The sequence below is a fragment of the Myotis myotis genome, unplaced genomic scaffold (genome assembly GCF_014108235.1).
Source record: "Myotis myotis isolate mMyoMyo1 unplaced genomic scaffold, mMyoMyo1.p scaffold_m19_p_21, whole genome shotgun sequence".
Classification (NCBI taxonomy): Eukaryota; Metazoa; Chordata; class Mammalia; order Chiroptera; family Vespertilionidae; genus Myotis; species Myotis myotis.
In genome coordinates this window covers 5,242,208-5,260,798 of record NW_023416326.1, presented here as the reverse complement: position 1 = coordinate 5,260,798, position 18,591 = coordinate 5,242,208, and the positions used below count along the sequence as shown (strand labels likewise).

Sequence of the window (18,591 nt, the reverse complement as noted above, 5' to 3'; positions counted from 1 at the left end):
GCCTCTCCAGGCCCAGCTGGGCCCAGGAACAAGAAGCCATGTGTTCCCCCATTGCATTTTTTTGTTTTTAATCTCTAAGGCCTGGGGCTAGATGTTCATGATGCTAGCAGGTGAGCCCTCAGGCGCCAATGCATTTGTGCCTCTGCTTGGATCCTCTCCGGTCCACATCACTGGCCCTGGTTCTGCTCTGGTATTTGGGAGGAGAATGGGGAAAAAAAAAGAAAGACGAATTGAGTGCTCTCATTGCTGTTTTTCCACAACGAGACTATGAAAAAACTCCCTGAGGTTCCCTCCGGAATCCACTGCCTAAGGACCAAGATGTCCTTGGCTTGAATGGCATCAAAGTGGCTTAAATAAAAACGAACGCTACTTGGTTTTGGACATTGTAAGAATAAAAGTCCCATCGTTATCTAGAGTAGAAAGGTTGCTTTTACCCACTCCATCCACAAAGGTATATTGAGAGCCCGCTAAGAATCAAGCATTGTTGTCGCAGAGTCAACGGTGAGAAAACACACTCCTCGCGGAATTTACAATCAAGTGGGAGAAAGTAACACTGAGCAAATACAAGCATGCGCTGCAGGATGACAGTTGAGTCAACGAGGGACCACATATACTAGTAAAACACAGCTCCCATCTATCTATATAAAAGCCAAGCGACAGGAATGACCGGTTGCTATGATGTGCACTGCGGCCAGCCAACTGGCTTGATGGGGGTGGGGCTAGCCGGCCAAGCTCCAGCGTCCCCTCCCCCGGGTCGGCGCACCCCTCCTCCCTCCCCCCAACACAAATTCGTGCACCGGTCCTCTAGTAAGATTATAACAGAGCTGAAAAATTCCTATTGCCTAGTGAAATCATAACCATTGTAATGTCATAGCACATTACATTTGCCCACGGTATTCAGCATGTTCTCTTTTTAAGTATATGTTTTTATTAATTTCAGAGAGGAAGGGAGAGGGAGCAAGAGAGAGAAACATCCATGATGAGAGAGAATCATCGATCGGCTGCCTCCCGCACGCCCCACACTGGGGACCGAGCCTGCAACCCGGGCATGTGCCCCGACCAGGAATCGAACTGTGACTCCCTGGCCACGCCGGCTGGACCAGTATTCAGCATGTTTTAGTCCTCAGTCCAGCTCCTTGCCCTTCATCTCCCATAATTCTGGACACAACTAATGGGCAGACACAACTCCACTCCCCGCATTTTAAGGTCCCCATTACCTCAGGCATCCCCCCCTCACTGTGCCAGCTCTTCCCTTTCCCCAAAGCCTGGTAGGGAAGGCTCCCCACTGTGGCTTGTGCCCAAGGGCTCTGTCTTATGCTGCCCACACCCCTCAGTTAAGCCCCAGCGCTGCTCAGCAGCCACTTCTCCTCTGCCAGGACCTGATGTGTCTGATGAGGCGAGCCCCCAAAGCAGGCAGGAGGGACCCCGTTCTCTGAGCCTGAGGCAGGCAGGGGAGGGTGGTCCCATGGAGACGTCCACGGGGAGGAGTCAGTGGAGCTCACACCCGATTCCCTCGGTTTTCCTGATGAACTAAGTAAGATGCAGAGACTGGGCTGGATCAGCTAGACCTAACGCAAATCACTCCTTTTCACAACCACACTTGCAGAGAGGACAGACAGTCTTCTTATTTTCAGAAGAACAAGGCGTTTTTTCAGAAGAACAAGGCGTTTTAGGCTGCTGAGCATCACTAGGTCTGTACACTCCAGAAATCCTCTCAAAGACAAGAACAGGACGGCGAGGCCCCCCGAAGGCCAACAGACCTGCGCTCAGTGGGTGAAGAGGGAGCCTGTACTCGTGCAAGTCTCTGGTAGGACAAGCAATTCGCAGCTTCTGCTGACCCCGAGGACATCCTTCTCAGGTCCAATACTGAGGAATGTGCTCAGACTAATGCTTGGTAAGCATCAGCTCTCAGGCATCCAAGAAATCTGCTCAATAAATGTCTAGAGCAGGGGTGGGCACACTTTTTGACTCGAGGGCCACAATGGGTTCTTAAACTGGACCGGAGGGCCGGAACAAAAGCATGGATGGAGTGTTTGTGTGAACTAATATAAATTCAAAGTAAACATCATTACATAAAAGGGTACGGTCTTTTTTTTTTTTTTTTTAGTTTTATTCATTTCAAAGGGGCCGGATCCGGCCTGCGGGCTGCAGTTTGCCTACGGCTGGTCTAGGGCCCGGCCAGTGTTGCTCAGTGGTTGAGCATCGACCTATAAACCAGGAGATCACGGTTCAATTCCTGGTCAGGGCACATGCCCAGGTTGTGGGCTTGATACTCAGTGCAGGGTGTGCAGGAGGCAGCCGATCGATGACTCTGTCACATCATTGATGTTTCTATCACTCTCTCCCTCTCCCTGCCTCTCTGAAATCAATCCAAATATATTTAAAAATAAATAAATAGAACTCTAGGAAGCTTCCTAGGCAGGTGGCCATGAACACTCTCGTATTAGCCGAATCAAAAGGTAGGCCACACTCCAGCGGTGGATTCCGAAAGAAAAAGCCAGTCTTACTGCCCCTCACTCAAGAGACAGACTTGTCTAGTAGTGACCTTTGCCCTCAGTGTCTCCTTCCTCTTTCTAAACCTCCTTCTAAATGTCCACCTCATCTCAGCACACCAGGAGGCACCAGTCTCCCAAGGCCTCCCTGGGGGCACGCCCATGAGGACCACTTTTGCTAGCAATTCCCCAAGGACACCCCCCCCCCGCCCCCCGGAGCCCTACTCCCCGAGGAAAGTGTGGCCCCTCTCACACTGATCAGCAGGTCCGAAGACCACAGACCGCCCACCTTCTCCAGCAACTCCTGTGAACTCTGATCGAGCCTATAAACTGGAAGGAGAGGGATGTTTTTCTGTGCTCGTCAATACCAGGATGTAATAAACTGGGCCTGCTTTCATTACCCTTTAGCAAGTGAACAAATGACTGAATGAACGAATCTTTAGGGCATTCAGCAATAACTTTTTATTAAGACTTAATTTGGAGTTTATGTACTAGGGGCAGGGGGGAAGAGAGAGAGAGAGAGAGAGAGAGAGAGAGAGAGAGAGAGAGAGAGAGAGAGAGAACAACAATGACATCTGGCTTACTGTCCAGGCACCACCTTGGATGTTCGACTCAATGCAGGACGGGGAGGAAGTCTCCTTTTCTAGAATGTGCCAGCAGAGGAGAAACTTACCTCAGTTGGGACTGATGGGGCTTCCTTTGTATGGAATGATGATGCTACGCACACAGAAGTGTCCTGGGTGGGGCCATTGCGGAAGACGCGTTGTTTTAGCCACAGCAAGGTATCGATTTTATTTGGTCCTCTGACAGCGTGTACTGCCCTGGGACTATGGCACTGTGGGTGGTCTTGAGTCACCTACAACATTGTGTCCGGAGGGGGTTGCCTCAAATACAGCTGAGTGGCCCTAGCTGGTTTGGCTCACTGGATAGAGCATCCAGAACCTGCGGACTGAAGGGTCCCAGGTTCAATTCCGGTCAAGGGCATGTACCTTGGTTGCAGGCACATCCCCAGTAGGGGGTGTGCAGGAGGCAGCTGATTGATACTTCTCTCTCATCAATGTTTCTAACTCTCTATCTCTCTCCCTTCCTCTCTGTAAAAAATCAATAAAATATATTTTTAAAAAATACAGCTGAGTGGTCCTACTCATGTCTGCCTTGTAGCCATCAATGGCCAGTTTATGTATATGTTTGAGTCCTAGATCTGGGGGAATAATTACAGTTTCAAAACCCCTGTGACTTATGGCCAGACCATAAGCCAGGCCATGTGTCCTGGTGTTTTCGGTGGGAAGATTCTCATCATAACGTCATGTGATTGTAACTGTACTTTGAAGAGCTTTTATTTTAAAATTTTCACTATAAAAATACTATAACCATATTATTAACATTTGAAAACTAGGAGGAAAAATGTCTCACCCATAAAAACCACCATCCAGTGTATAGATACATACTAGTGTATAGTTTTCCCAGCTTTTACCAAAATAAATACACCATTTTAGAGGTCAACCAAAGGACTTACAGGCAAGCATATAGGCCTAACCCAGGGGTCCTCAAATGTTTTAAACAGGGGGCCAGTTCACTGTCCCTTGGACCGTTGGAGGGCCGGACTATAGTTTAAAAATAAAACTAGTCGGCTGCTAAGCAACAGGCAGTGGCAGCAAAAACACCTGGCAGGCCGGATAAATGTTTTCGGCGGGCCGCATTTGGCCCGCGGGCCGTAGTTTGAGGACCCCTGGCCTAACCAATGGACACAGACAAGAGGGGGCCAGATCATTTTCCTGAGAGTAAAAAGACATGGGAAAATGTTGCTTTAGATTAGAAGGTGAGCCCTGCCAAAAGCAGGGGGTCCGTATATTCAAGTGTCATGAGCGAGGGCAAGGCATGGTGGTAGGTCCTGCAAATGCAGGGATGTCAGCAAGGGTGTGACCACCTGATTTACATTCTATAACCCTCATCTCTGCAGGCTGCGGAGAGAGGAATACAGGTGTGCCGCGGTGGAGAGAGGTCACACAGGAAGTGACTGGGGGCCTTGGGAGAGGTGAGAGGGGAATAGACCCTTCTGAGACCCTTTTCAGAGGTAGGACCAATGGGACGATGGGGGTGGGAGAAAGGGAAGCTTAAGGATAATGCCTGTGTTTTTCGGTTTGAGCAGGTGAATAAATCATAACACCATTTACCGGGCAAGACTGAAGGAGGGACTGTTTTGGAGAGAGGACTGGAATCCAAAGCCTCAGGATATTTTTTTGTTATTGTTAATCCTCGCCCGAGGATATTTTTTCCATTGATTTTTTTTTTTTTTTTGAGAGAGAGTGGTAAGGAGGGATGGGAAGAGGAGAGGAAGAGAGAGAGAGAAACATTGATGTGAGAGAGACACATTGACTGGTTGCTTCCCCCATGCGGGCAGAGGATCAAACTTGCAACCCAGGTACATGCTCTTGCCTGGGACTCCAAAGGACCCCCCTCCTAGCCCCTCATCCAAGTTCTGTTTCACCTCAAATAGTCTCTCCCTTCTTTAGAAATATTTTTAAGCCAAAAAAAAAATATATATATATGAGCTATAGAAAAATCTAGCATATAAAGAGAACATCACCCATGTTGTTTAATGTTTCTTTTTTTTTTTTAAAAAAATCTATTTTATTTATTTTTTACAGAGAGAAGGGGAGAGGGATAGAGTTAGAAATATCGATCAGCTGCCTCCTGCACACTCCCTACTGGGGATGTGCCTGCAACCAAGGTACATGCCCTTGACCGGAATCGAACCCGGGACCCTTGAGTCCGCAGGCTGACGCTCTATCCACTGAGCCAAACCGGTTAGGGCCGTTTAACAGTTTAACATTTCTTGAGGACATGAGGAATTTAATTGATGTCGAACAGCCTTTCTGGATAAACCCAACAAATATTTTGGTTTTCTGGAGGGGACAAACAAACAAAAAAAAGAGCAAAACCAAAAAATACTTCTTGGTCTGAATTATGGCAACGCGTAGCTGGCAGCTGTCCGGGCTTTTTTGCACATGTGCTGTCCGGATAAGCTAGCAGACTGCGTGCGCTCCGCACAGCGACCAGGGACACTTAACTTTCATGCCATAATAATGAAACAGGAGGCCTGGATTTTTTTTTTTTTTTTTGATTGTTTGTTTGTTTCTCCTGGGACTGTTTCTCACTTGAGTGACCTTGCACAGATCTATCCCCTCCCTCATTTCCGTATGTCCGTGTCAGGATAACGTGGACGACTCGGATGCTTTCTAAGATCTCCAGATGACAGTGCCCTTCATCCCTGAAATGCATCCCCTTCGCTCTCCTATGGGTTGTCTGCATGACACTTGTACTGAAAGCCTTCGCACACAGTTGTCAACACCATCTGCGGAGGGTCCACACCTTCCAGGCCCATGAACTGATAACGGGGATGACTTGAGCTGTGCAAAGTCTGTTCCCCGTGCTACTGAGAACTGGAACATGTAGTAATCCCTAAAACACACGTTCTTGCTTCCTGCCGCCTCTAAACTATGCAGAAGACGCTGACATCGTATTATACCCCGATGGGGCATCGCCACCCAGCACGACTGACACGGGGCGAGGGCCCAACCGGCCGGGAAGACCGGCTGCGGGACGGGCAGGCAGGCCCCGGTGCAGGGAGCGGGCCACATTGTTGCAGAGGCTGACGGACCACAGCCATCTTGCATCAGGCGCCGGCCGGGCAAGACGCGAGCCCGACTCCTTTGGCCTGGGAGACGCCACCTGCGAGGGGCTGGCCGTCCCCGGGGTGGGGGGGGGGGGTGGCCTGCTTCGGCCCGGGCCCAGTGTCTGAGCGGGTAAAGTTGTCCGCGGGCGGACCGGCCGCACCTGGCCCGGAGCGACAGCCGGCAGAGAGGGCCGTGCGCCCCGCCAGCCGCCCGAGCAGCCCGGCCCGAACGTGGGCGCGGGACCGCAGACCCCCGATTGCAAGCGGCCCCCCGGGGCGCGGCGACCCGGCCGCCGCGTCCTCCACCCGCTCCCCACGCCGTCCCGGCGCCTCGGGGACGCGCGCCGGGGCCCGCGCGGGAGCGGGGGCGCCCCGCCTCCTCCCGCCGTGGCCCCAGACGCCCGCAGACCGGGCGTTCACCCGCCGAGCCTCCTCCGGCCCCCCCCTCTCCCCCTCCCTCCCTCTCGGCGCCCCAAACCGGGGCTTCGCGATCTCGATGATGTGCGCGCACGGAGCCCGGTGCGAGTGCGGGGCCCGGGGCGCGGGGGACAGCGCGGGGGCGCGGCGGCCATCGCGGCGGGAGCCGGCGCCCCTCCGCACGGCTTTTGTGTTTGTACACACAGCGCGGCGGCCGCGGGGGAGGGAGCGACGGCGCCGGCGCGCGGGCGGGGGCGGGGCGGGGGGGGGGGAGGGGCGAGCGCGCGCCGGCGAACGGGCGCGCGGGGGGCAGGGCGGGGGCGGGGCGCGAGCGGGGGCGAGGGGCGGGGCCGAGCCTTCCCTCCATTGTGTGTGATTGGCTGGCGCGCGGCGCGGGGGGCGGGGCGGCGTGTGTCGGGGGGGGATCACCTCGGTGTCAGCCATCTTTCAATTGTGTTCGCCGCCGCCGCCGTCGCTCTCCAACGCCTGCGCCGCCTCCAGCTCGCCGAGCTCCAGCCGAAGGAGAAGGGGGGTAAGTTGCCCCGGCGGCCCCGCGGCCCCAGGACCGAGCCCCGCCGGCCGTCAGCCCCCCCGGGCCGGGACCCGGCGGCGCGGGGAAGGGACCCCCCCCCCCCGAGCCGCTCCGGTTCGGCCCGCAAACTTTTTGGCCCAGAAATGGAGGCGAGGAGCGAGTTCCCTCGGCTCCCCCGTCGCTCGCCGCCGCGGCCCCAACAGCCGCCACCGCCGCGGCGCCGAGCCTTCCCTCCGCCGCCTCCCCGCGCCCCGGGCTCCCCTTTCTTCGGTGAAATCCCGCCCGCCGGCCCTCACCGGGACCCCGGGCCGTCCCCAGGCCCCGCGCGGGCCCCTCGGCGACCGGCCCCGGGCCGCGGCGCCCCGTTTCCGAGCGGGAAGAGGGTGGGAACCGCCGCCGCCGGGCCGCCGGGGGGGGACTCGCTGCCTCGCTGCCTCCCCGCAGTTGTTGCTAAGCTTCACCATCTTGTCTCTCTCCTCTCTGGTCACCGACCATGTTTTTTTTTTTTTAATTTTTTTATTTTTTTCACCTCCCTGTTTCTCTCTTCCCCATTTCAGAAAAGGGGGAAAATTCTTTTGAAGAGGGACCTTTTTTTTTTTTTTACCTTTTTTTTTTTTTTTTTTTGGAGAAGCGGAAACTTGATGCATCTGAAATGCAAAAAAACAAAAAAAAACTTTTGCATTTTTGGAGGGCGGCACGTGGCAGGGGCTCGGGGGTATTTTCGAGCGTTTGGGTGTTTTTTTGTGTGTTTTGTTTTGTTTTTTTTGTCTCCGAGGAAGGGAGCTGGAGGCGTGTTTTTTTGTTTTTTTTTTGCGATTGTTTCCCATCTCCTGGTGGTGTCCGCGGCCGCGTTTGTTGTGCGGGGGCGCGGGGCGCGCGCGGGGGGCCGGGGACCCCCCGAGCCGGGGCCGGTGGGGGCGAGACCAAAAGTTTACGCGGGGCGCGGGGTGGGCCGGGCGCCGGCGCGTTCCCTGCGGCCGGGGTGCGGGCGCTTTCTTTATTTTTTTTGCCTTTTTTTTTTTCTTCTTCTTCTTCTTTTCATCGCGAAGCCTTGGTTGGACTCGGGGACGGTGCTTTGCAGAAGGCTCGCTGGCGGCGGCTGCTGCTGTTCCTCTCCCGTTTTTTGTGTTTTTTCCGTTTTTTTTTCCATTTTAACTAGAGATGCTGAAGCGGGAACGCGCTCCGATATTTACAGCGATTTATCAACTGCCAGACGCCGGGGGGCGGGGGGGTCGCGGCGCGAGGGAGGGGGGCTTAAAGCCTCTTTCTCTCTCTTTTTTTTTTTTGCTGTAATCTGACCCGGCCTTCCTCTGGTTTGTGGATCGAGTGTGTTTCCAGGCATTTCTAATTCCTGCTGTAATTGAAGGAATCGGAAGCCAGGGCCCGTTAGGGGTCTTTTTTGTCTGTCGCTCGGGTTCGGGCGTTTTTGGAGAGGGTGGGTGATGGTCACGGTGGTGTAGTTCCCCGCCGTTTGTTTGGGGAAGTCGGTCGTGTTGGGGTGGGTGAACGTGTCATCCTGCACCTTTTCGAATTATATAACATTACCGACATTTTTTTTTTTTTTTTTTAACGCTGAGCATATTTCCAGATTTTTTTTTTTTTTTTTTTCTGATGTGGGCGGGCGGGGGGGCGCGGTGGGTCGTGGCAGGGGAGCTGGCGTGTTTGGGGCATGTGGTGACTTGGTTTTCCCGGCGCCGGCAGGTAAGTGACGAGGTCCCTGCGCCATGGCTCGTACCAAGCAGACCGCCCGCAAGTCGACCGGGGGCAAAGCGCCTCGGAAGCAGCTGGCGACCAAAGCCGCTCGGAAGAGTGCGCCCTCCACCGGAGGGGTGAAGAAGCCGCATCGCTACAGGTACGGGAGGAAGGGGACCGGGAAGCGTGGCCGGGCGGGAGGAAGGGGGAGGCACAGCTACACACATCATTTTGCCGCGTCAAAAAAGAAAAAAGAAATAGGACAGTCCCGAAGCGCAGTATCCACATAATCTAATAAAAAGAGGTATAATCAAACTTTTGCTTTAGAGAAACCGTTTTTCTTTTTTTTTTTTTTTTGAGTATTTGCTAATACTTGAAAATTTACACAAAATTCAGCGTTGGGTTTATTGGGACCGTGTTTAATTTTTAAGCCACAATCGTACCCATAACCCAAAGGAGACCTATTACATCACTAATAAAGTTAAATGGGCTAACGACTTATTTAGCTGTTAGTAATACATATTTTTAAAATAGTAAGATGGTAATTAAAGATACATTTTGAGAACACCTTGCTTTTGGCAAAAATAATAATTTAATCAAGATCAGCGTCCTTGTTTAGTCAGTTTCTCATCCCTCATTTACTTGAATTTGCTTATTTCTCCGATTAAGGCCTTTGGTTTTGAGCTACCCTGAGCAGTGTTGTTAAGGGCATCTGCCATTAGAGGGCGGAAGGTGCCTGCACTGAGGTAGTCTCTGCAAAAAACAAAAGCTCATGCAGTGGAAGGAATAAGTCAGAACTGAGGTGGTTTCTTAGGAGAGAGACTTATTTTCAAAAAAACCAAACACCTCCCGTAGATAGCTGCACATCAGGAATTACAGGGGAGGGACAGTGGCAAAGTGAAGGTATTCTTGGAAATCAAAGTCAGATGCCACAGGGTCTTAGGGAATGAAGCCTATGGGTCTGACAGAGGAATAGAGGGTGCAGGTGGGAGGGAGAGCTGCCAGATGGAGAAGCATCTGAAGAGTTTGGACAATTTTGGCTTCTTTATTAGTGGCCCTACTACCCTCCTGAGCTGTCATCGTAACAGCTAGTGATGTGTGTGTTACAGAGGAATAGAGTACCTGGCGTTTTGATGAGCTCCCTGCCAGGATTCTAATATGCTTTTTGCTTTAAGATATTCTGTTACTCTGAACAGACTTTTGAACATTCGGGTTATAAATTGATAAGTGAAATTTAATACAGAAGTTGAAGAAAATTGGGTGGTTTGTTTCTTTGGAAAGGGGGAAAGACTGCATTTCTTTAAGGCCACTTACTATTTTATGTTTTTTATGTATTTGGTAACCATTTCTTGAAGTTAAAAAATATTTTTTTCCCTTAAGGCCTGGTACCGTGGCACTTCGTGAAATTAGACGTTATCAGAAGTCCACTGAGCTGCTCATTCGCAAGCTTCCCTTCCAGCGTCTGGTGCGAGAAATTGCTCAGGACTTCAAAACAGACCTGCGCTTCCAGAGCGCGGCCATTGGTGCTTTGCAGGTAAAAGGGCGGCAGGAAAAGCTCCAAGAGCTGGGGCTGCTGGGTACCACGAACAAACGATTATTAAATCATCACAAGCCTTTTTTCATTGCTGAGGTGTCAGAAAGGTTAAGTTGCTCTAGGTCATACACACAAAATGTAATTTGAACCCATTTGACTCCAAAGCCTAGTGCGCATTCCGTTATACCATTACAAATATTTAACATGGCGCTAAAAGCAACGTTTAAGGGGGGAGGCACCGTTGGCTTTGGCTTACGGATGCTGTCGGACAGGAAGACGTGGTCTGTGCTGGTAGGTAGTTTCAAGGTGCCGATGGAAAAGGGATGTTGGAATAAATGTCTTGCTGGTGCTGAAGAGGCAGGCGCAGGTGGAAAGAGCATGCTGGCTAGGCTGGCACTGAGCAGCAGGACGGCGGTGTAGGGTTGGCAGTGGGGAGAGACGGAGCGCTTAAAGACGCCGCTTGTCAATGAACAAGGCTTGGAAGACTTGTCCTTTGCTGAAGGGGATTAGGGATTTCACCTTAAACGGGAAGCATGTGAAATTTATTCTTGGGTCCAAGGTGTCAGAACTTTGAGAAATGCTATTTTAGGGGTGGTTATGTATTTGAAATATTTGTGGTTTATGCTGAGATTAAACTTGAAATGCCCACAAGTGAGAGAATTTGATTAGGTACAAGGGAATAGTTAACGTCGCTGAAGTAACCCTGTTTTCTATTGTGTGTGTGGTATTCTTTAGATCGGTGTGTCTCGGAACACCATAAAGCCACCTCCTCCATTAGAGCATGGGGTTGGAGGTGGTTAAAAATGCAGCTTGCTGGGCCCCACCACAGATCTGAGTTACAGGCTCTTGGGAAGGGCCTAGACCCTACATGCCCTCCGTTGGGTGATTTTCAAGGCTGCTGTTGCTGTGCCAAGCTTTTGCTTTATAAGTGAGAAGGATTTGATAGGTGGATTCTATACTGAAATGTAATTGGTTGAGCTGTTTCTATGGTTAGTCTGAACTTCATTTGATTGGTGAATTCCAGGCTCATTTGGTGAATTCCAGGTGTAGGCAGCCATTAAATTGTCAATGAATTGAAATTTCAAACTACTAAAACCTTCCAGTGTTGTTACTTAAAACTTTATTTTCTGGTTTCATCACAGATCATCTTCAGGTCCTGTTTCATTTATTATTGCCATTGCAAATCACAATTTCCCCACTATCTTAACACAGAAATGACAGAAATATTACTAAGAATCTTAGCATCGGTTCAAAGCTGCTAATTTTGTTTTCTAGTTAGAGTTAACAGGACTATGCTTTTTGAGAATATAAATTATACTTGAAAATCCAACATTTTGAGTTTGTCAGTGATACAGAGCCTTATAATTTGAGATTGCTAAACAGTCGAGTGAGCGACTATTGTCTTTAAATTCCATGTGTAAACTTCCATTGTTACTGAGCTTAAATGTCAGTATACAGCCTTGTAAATTGAAAGTACTAAACAATCTGGATAAAAAGACTATTTTCTTTTTAAAATTCATGTGTAAACTTTTATGGTTGCTGTTAAGTATAGTTGTATTGGTTTTGAGCAAATGTTCACCTCTGCTGCCCATAATATTCTAGTATTAGATCATTCTTATTTTTATTGGAAAGAGTAATCTTTATTACAAGTTTTTTGTTTTCTTATTTTATATATGCACTTCAGTTCTCTTAAAGATATAGAGATGGGGAATTGGCTAATAAAAGTAGAGTAATAAAAGAGCAATGAATTACAAAGGTTTCTTTGTTTTTGGCTTCAGAATTATGACATAATTTACAGCTTTTCTAATACAACTAAATGAGGGTGGGGGGGGGTAGTTTAGTAAGGGTGGTAGAAAAGTTAGTCTAGATCTGAATTGACTAACTTAATTAAAACTTAGCCTTCGCCTTTAATATCTGAGAGTTTGAACTAAGGTATTTTTATGTTAAAAACGGACAAAGGTTTGTTGAATGGTGGAAGAGTCAGACATTGTTTCCTTCAAGTTGTAAGGTATTTTTTGTTATTATCTCAAAATTGCGTTCATTGGGCTACAAATTAACATGGTAGTCTCATTCTTATCACAGCCTTAATGTTTAGGAGACTGGGACATTGTTTATAGAATTGGAAATATATGGGTTATAGTCGAATCCCCTGTGAATATTGAATCTTCTAGAGTTGACCAGACCCAATCCTATAAAACTGATAACCAGGTTCTAAGACAGGACTGAGAGCCCTGGCTGCCATATGGCGCATCTGAGTAGTACAGGGGAGTGTTACGTAAATGGTCTCCGAGTCACAGGACCTATTGGCCATATATCAGCTCATACTACTGCTTTTTCTTTTCTTTTTTCTTGCAAAAGCATTCTAGATATGCATAATGCTGATATAAGGTGTGTAAAACAACATTAAACTTCAAATCTCCCAAGAGTAGGCTACAGTATGCTGTTTTCCAAACTTTTTTAACCATTTCTAGAATATCTCAAGAATGAATCCCTGAATATTAAAGAATTTTGCTGTTAATATATTCTTTGGAATGAGTTTGATATGAGGGACCCATTGTATAGGAAAGATGCAAATTTAAGTTAGGGTTAAATATAAAAACGCAACCAGCAAATATTTATTAAACATCTACTTAAGAGCAAGGCATTAGCATTAGGAGTATAAAATGAAATCTCTGTTAAGTAACTGAAGGCCTTAAAAGTTGGCTGGTATACGACTCATGGGTGCCAAGGATGGAGGCGCTTCAAGGTTACCTGCACCTGGAAGCCAGGGCAAGAGGAGTGCGTGCATTCTCCTTCATGCGACGGCCTTAAGGTCGCCTTACAGAGTAGGTCGGTAAGACCCGGCTTATGGTAACAAATGCTGCAGAACGACAGGTAGGGATAGGGAAATTCGGGGGAAACAAGTTTTTAGAGGAGAGATTAGATGAAGGGTATAAGGGTGAAGAAGTATTTTTCATAAGATGAAATAATATGAACCATTTGAATTAGTGTTGCTGTGTTAATGCTTTTAAAAGCAGAATCTTTGTGGTTTTATTGCATAGTCACAATGTTTGTAAAAGGCAAACCTGACTTCCCATCTGTGTGTCTTATGTATTATGTAATATGGGGCTTGAACTGCTCAAGTATTTCTGGGTTTGTTTTGTTTTAAATATGTTTCTATTGATTTCAGAGAGGAAGGGAGAGGGAGAGAGAAATAGAAACATCAGTGAGGAGAGAGAATCATTGATCTGCTGCCTCCTGTACATCCCCTACTGGGGATTAAGCCTACCACCTGGGCATGTGCCCTTGCCTGGAATCAAACCAGGAACCCTTCAGTCTGCAGACCGACGCTCTATCCACTGAGCCACCTTTTCAGACAGCTGTAAGATGCACTGACATTTCGAGTTGAGTTACAGTAGGCTCCCCTTTCCCTCTTTGTGTACCAAGTGTCAGTGAGCGATTCCCACAACTAGCAGTGATAGTAGGGGTAAGAAGGTGCCTTCAAAGACTCTTCCAGTGTGATAGGAAAGCCTAATGGACCAGTATTAGTGCCACTGTATACTATGGTATATAGAGGGAGGTGTGCTTGATAGGGGCGGGGTGCACATCTGCTAGGCAAAATAGGGCAGCGTGTGTGTTCTGGAACCTGCAGTCTCTTGTGATGCAATCTGAGGTGTAAGAGGAGGGTAGGCTAGGGAGGACCATAAGATGAACACCATTTGTCGGCTGTACTGCATTATTGGGCCAGGCAAAGGTCAAACCTACCTGGGAGTGTGAGTGGGATTCAGAGTGAGACACTGAGCGGGGAAGGAGTATTTGGATTGGTTATGAGATTCCACTTATAAGCTGCCTTTTAGCTTTATCCCCTAGGTTTTTAAACGTAAGCATCTGGTAAAATAGTTAACGTTTCTGAAGTACGTTTTTAAAGGGTTCAGTAACCCCATCATTGTAACTTTTTTTAACAGTTGGGAATACCATTAATATATATTTTTTTTATTCCTGTTGTAGGAGGCAAGTGAGGCCTATCTGGTTGGCCTGTTTGAAGACACCAACCTGTGTGCTATCCATGCCAAACGTGTAACAATTATGCCAAAAGACATCCAGCTAGCACGCCGCATACGTGGAGAACGTGCTTAAGAATCCACTATGATGGAAACATTTCATTCTTTTAAAAATTTTTCTCTTCTTCCTGTTATTGGTAGTTCTGAACGTTAGGTTTTTTTTTTTTTTTCCATGGGGTCAAAAGGTACCTAAGTATATGATTGCAAGTTGAAAATAGGGGACAAATCAGGTATTTGGCAGTTTTTCCATTTTCATTTGTGTGTGAATTTTTTTAATATAAATGCGGGGACATAAAGCATTAATGCAAGTCAAATGTTTCAGTGAACAAGTTTCAGCAGTTCAACTTTATAACAATATAAATAAACCTGTTAAATTTTTCTGGACAATGCCAGCATTTGGATTTTTTTAAAACAAGTAAATTTCTTATTGATGGCAACTAAATGGTGTTTGTAGCATTTTTATCACACAGTAGATTCCATCCGTTCACTATACTTTTCTAACTTAGTTGTCCTACATGCAAGTACATGTTTTTAATGTTGTCTGTCTTCTGTGCTGTTCCTGTAAGTTTGCTATTAAAATACATTAAACTATACTTGCTTTTGGTCTTTATTATCAACCTTACCCTTATAATTCACTTGAAATGTTCATATTAAAAATAATTTTAGTATCAAGTGTTTTACCACCTTATATCTGAAACAAATGTTGAGAGGGAAAGTATAATCCTTGTATAGGGAATCTTTTTGCCAAAACCAGATCTTAACTCTTTGGATATGTTGTATTCTAAACCTAGTAACTTTCAAACCTAGTTAGCTAACAATATTACACGGAAATAGTGGAAGTCTGTAAGTAGTGAAAAGTACATTTATAAACATAGTAAGTCCAGTCCAAAAATTTTAAGATGCTGTGTATTAACCCTGAAGTTATTAAGCACCAATAATTAATTCTTAGGACGTTTTAGCTGTGGAACGATGGTAACGAACCTTTTAAGACCTATAACACCTCCCTAATGGTGACCATTAGTTGTAACACTTGAGTGTGTTTTTAATTTGTATTGATTTTTAGAGAGGAAGGAAGAGAGAATCTATTGGCTGCTTCCTGCGTACCCTGCCATTGGGCAGTTGATCCCGACCCAGGGATGTCCCCTGACTGGCAGCCTTTCAGTGCATGAGCCACACCAGCCAGGGCTAACCGTTCGAGTCATTTAAGCTCCTGGAAGTAAAGTGAAATATTAGACATCAGTGAACTAAGAACAGGCCCATGTCAAAGTGTAACACTGAGCTTATGTTCTTACTGGTTGTAAACTTTTAGCTATAACTTAATTTTTATGTTGTTGGTTGTTACAAAATTCCTTAATTTGTATTTTTTTAGAGCCTACCATTTAAGGATCTTAATGTGACCCTTTGCTTTGCATCTGCTTCCGCAGACAGGCACTAGTGAAGTATTGGCAAGAGCATCTAGTTCAGTGGTTCTCAACCTGTGGGTCGTGACCCCTTGGGGGTGGAACAACCCTTTCACATATAATTACATAGTGTTTTTGTGATTAATCACTATGCTTGAATTATGTTCAATTTGTAACAAAATACATCCTGCATATCAGATATTTACATTACAATTAATAACTAGCAAAATTACAGTTATGGAGTAGCAACAAAAATAATTTGATGGTTGGGGGTCACCACAACATGGGGAACTGTATTAAAGGGTTGCAGCCTTAGGAAGGTTGAGAACCACTGATCTACTTTACTCATTGCAATGTAAACTAAAAGTTGAGTGGGATGTCTCCTGTTCAGTTCTCTGCAGTGCAAAGGGACACAGGAGTCCGATTCATGAAAACAGGGAAGTGGGTGTCTCCAATAGGAGAAGGAAAGTTACCTGCTGAAAGCTTGTAGACCAGTTCCTTACAAATAGTCCTAGGTGCTCACTATCTGGGTATCATCCAATGAGTCATCTGTTACAAAATGAGACCAAAACACTGGCAGAGCAGGTGAACATGGCACTGTATCAACATGTTGGGTCAGTGTCCTGAGCTTGTCTCAATATACCATGGTCTGTTAACATCTGACCTGTGAGGCGAGCCACTCCTTCCAGCTCAGGACAAGTTCAGTGAATTTGTGTTGGGTCCAAAGTGATGAGTGGGAACTAGCTAAATTTACACACTTGGTTATGATTGGTTTTTAGCATCTTCAAGAAGGTAAACGGCATTTGAATACTAAAGTAAATATGCAAATGAAAAAACCCTATGAAATTATGTGGCAAGATAGTTTTTACTTGGTTTTAGGGAAGAGGAAACATCAAATTTGTTGTTGCACTTATTTATGCATTCATTGGTTACAGCTTGTGTGCGCCCGGTGTATGGGCTGATGCTCTAACCAGCTGAGTTCCCCAGCCGGGGCCAAGGCAAGATAATGTTAGGTTAGGTCTTGGAGAAACCAGGGGAATTACTGTAGCTGGAAGGACATTTAGGAAGGAATTTGGGGACATTCTCTTAATTTTTTTTTTTTAAATATATTGATTTTAGAGAGGAAGGGAGAGGGGGAGAGAGAGAGAGAAACATCAATGATGAGAATCAATCATTGATTGTTTGCCTCTTGCATGCCCCCTCCTGGGGATCAAGCCCACAACCCAGGCATGTGCCCTTGGCCAGAATCGAACCTGGGACCCTTCAGTCCGCAGGCTGACGCTCTATCCACTGAGCCAAACCAGCTAGGGCAAGTTGGGTTCTTTTAAGCAAATTGGGAGAATCTCACTTTGCTAATAGAATTGGGTGAGCACTTGAACAATACCCAATTCTTGACAGCCTACAAACAGGAAATTCAAATATGCAAATTTAGGGCTGCTGGATGTCGAGAATGTAAAGGTATAAAGGTGCTTGGACTGAAATTTAATTCTTAACCCTATAAGATGGGTACCATCATATACCCCGTTTTATAGGTGAGAAACTTGCCAAGATCACAGTAAATTGAGATGGAAGATGTGCCCGGATAGGCTGTATCCAGGGCCTTGCTCTTTTAATTCCCGTGCTCTAAATGTGAGATAAATTAGTTTATTTTGGGGCGGGGGTTGCCAGAAGTTAAGAGCCTTGACAGTAGTAACAACTGATGGAAAAAGACGAAATGTAGACATCACAGGAAAACCCCTCTGCATTTGAAAACGAGGTATGAACTGACCGTTAGATTTGGCAACGCGGAGGTGATTGGTGATCTTGATAACAGTTTTGGTGACAATAGAGAACGAGTGTGACGAGGGGATTCGAGAGCGACTGGGGCTTTGACTTAAAATGATCACATTTCACATCGTCAATAAGGAGACAGACAGGCTGTGAGCCTCCTAATGTAAAACACGGGGGGCCCGACACGACCCCAACGTTTCACCTGCATAGAATCGCGAGGATGGCAGCCAGAGAAATCCACAGTGCACACCAGTCTGCAAACAGCTTCACAGAAGGAAACGGGCAGGGGAAGCCTCAGGACTGGTGGCTGCCAGCTGAGCCCGGCCCGGCCCGGCCCCCGAGAGGCACTGCCGGTCCCGGGACCTGGGGGTGCGAAAGGCCGCCCCTGCCAGCCGTCCCCGGGAGCGGCCCGGCGGGGGAGGGGGGGCTCTCAGGCCTCGAGAACTGAACGTTCAGGGTCTCCCCCACCCCCGCCCCTCGCACCCACATCCTCGATCTTAGATTCCGGAGCCCACCCCTTCCCTCCCCGCCAGCCTCAGGCGGCGCGGCCCTGCGCCACCACCAGGGTCCCCGCGGGCGGACGCGGCACCCCACTCAGACCACGCCCCTCGGACCCCGCCGCGCCCCCGCTCCCCAGGCTGCTGCGGGGTGGGGGCCCGGGGGGGCCGGGGGGAGGTTACCACCTCGCGATCTCGCCACATTTCCCGGCTTCCCGACGCGCCCCCGCCGTCCCCGCCCGGCCCCACGGGGCGGCTTGTTCCCGAGACCGCAGCCTCGCGGCGGGCAGGGCCCCTGCACGCTGTCCCCGCATCTCCGGGCCCGCAGGGTTTGGGGTCCTTTCCTGGGTGGGGGACGCCGGCCCGCAGGGCCCCAGCTCCGGGCCTCTGTCCCGCACGTGGCCGCCCGGGGACGCGCGAGCCGAAGCTGAACCTGACGCCGCCTCCGCGCACCCGGTGGCGGGACCCCACGTGGCCCCGTGAAAACAAAGCTGGCGGGTGCTCCGCCGCCGCGCCTCCCGAGGAGGAGGGTGCAGATGTC

General features: G+C 48.5%; 1 protein-coding gene across 1 annotated transcript; it reads left to right on the top strand.

Annotated features, from left to right (window-relative positions):
* The first annotated feature begins 6,982 nt into the window (after positions 1-6,982).
* LOC118678791 (histone H3.3A) lies at positions 6,983-14,976 on the top strand. The gene is made up of 4 exons (XM_036354772.1): positions 6,983-7,117; positions 8,819-8,969; positions 10,190-10,343; positions 14,331-14,976. The coding sequence occupies exons 2-4, from the start codon at positions 8,842-8,844 to the stop codon at positions 14,457-14,459; spliced, it is 411 nt and encodes a 136-aa protein (XP_036210665.1). The 5' UTR covers positions 6,983-7,117; positions 8,819-8,841; the 3' UTR covers positions 14,460-14,976.
* The last annotated feature ends 3,615 nt before the right edge of the window (positions 14,977-18,591 follow it).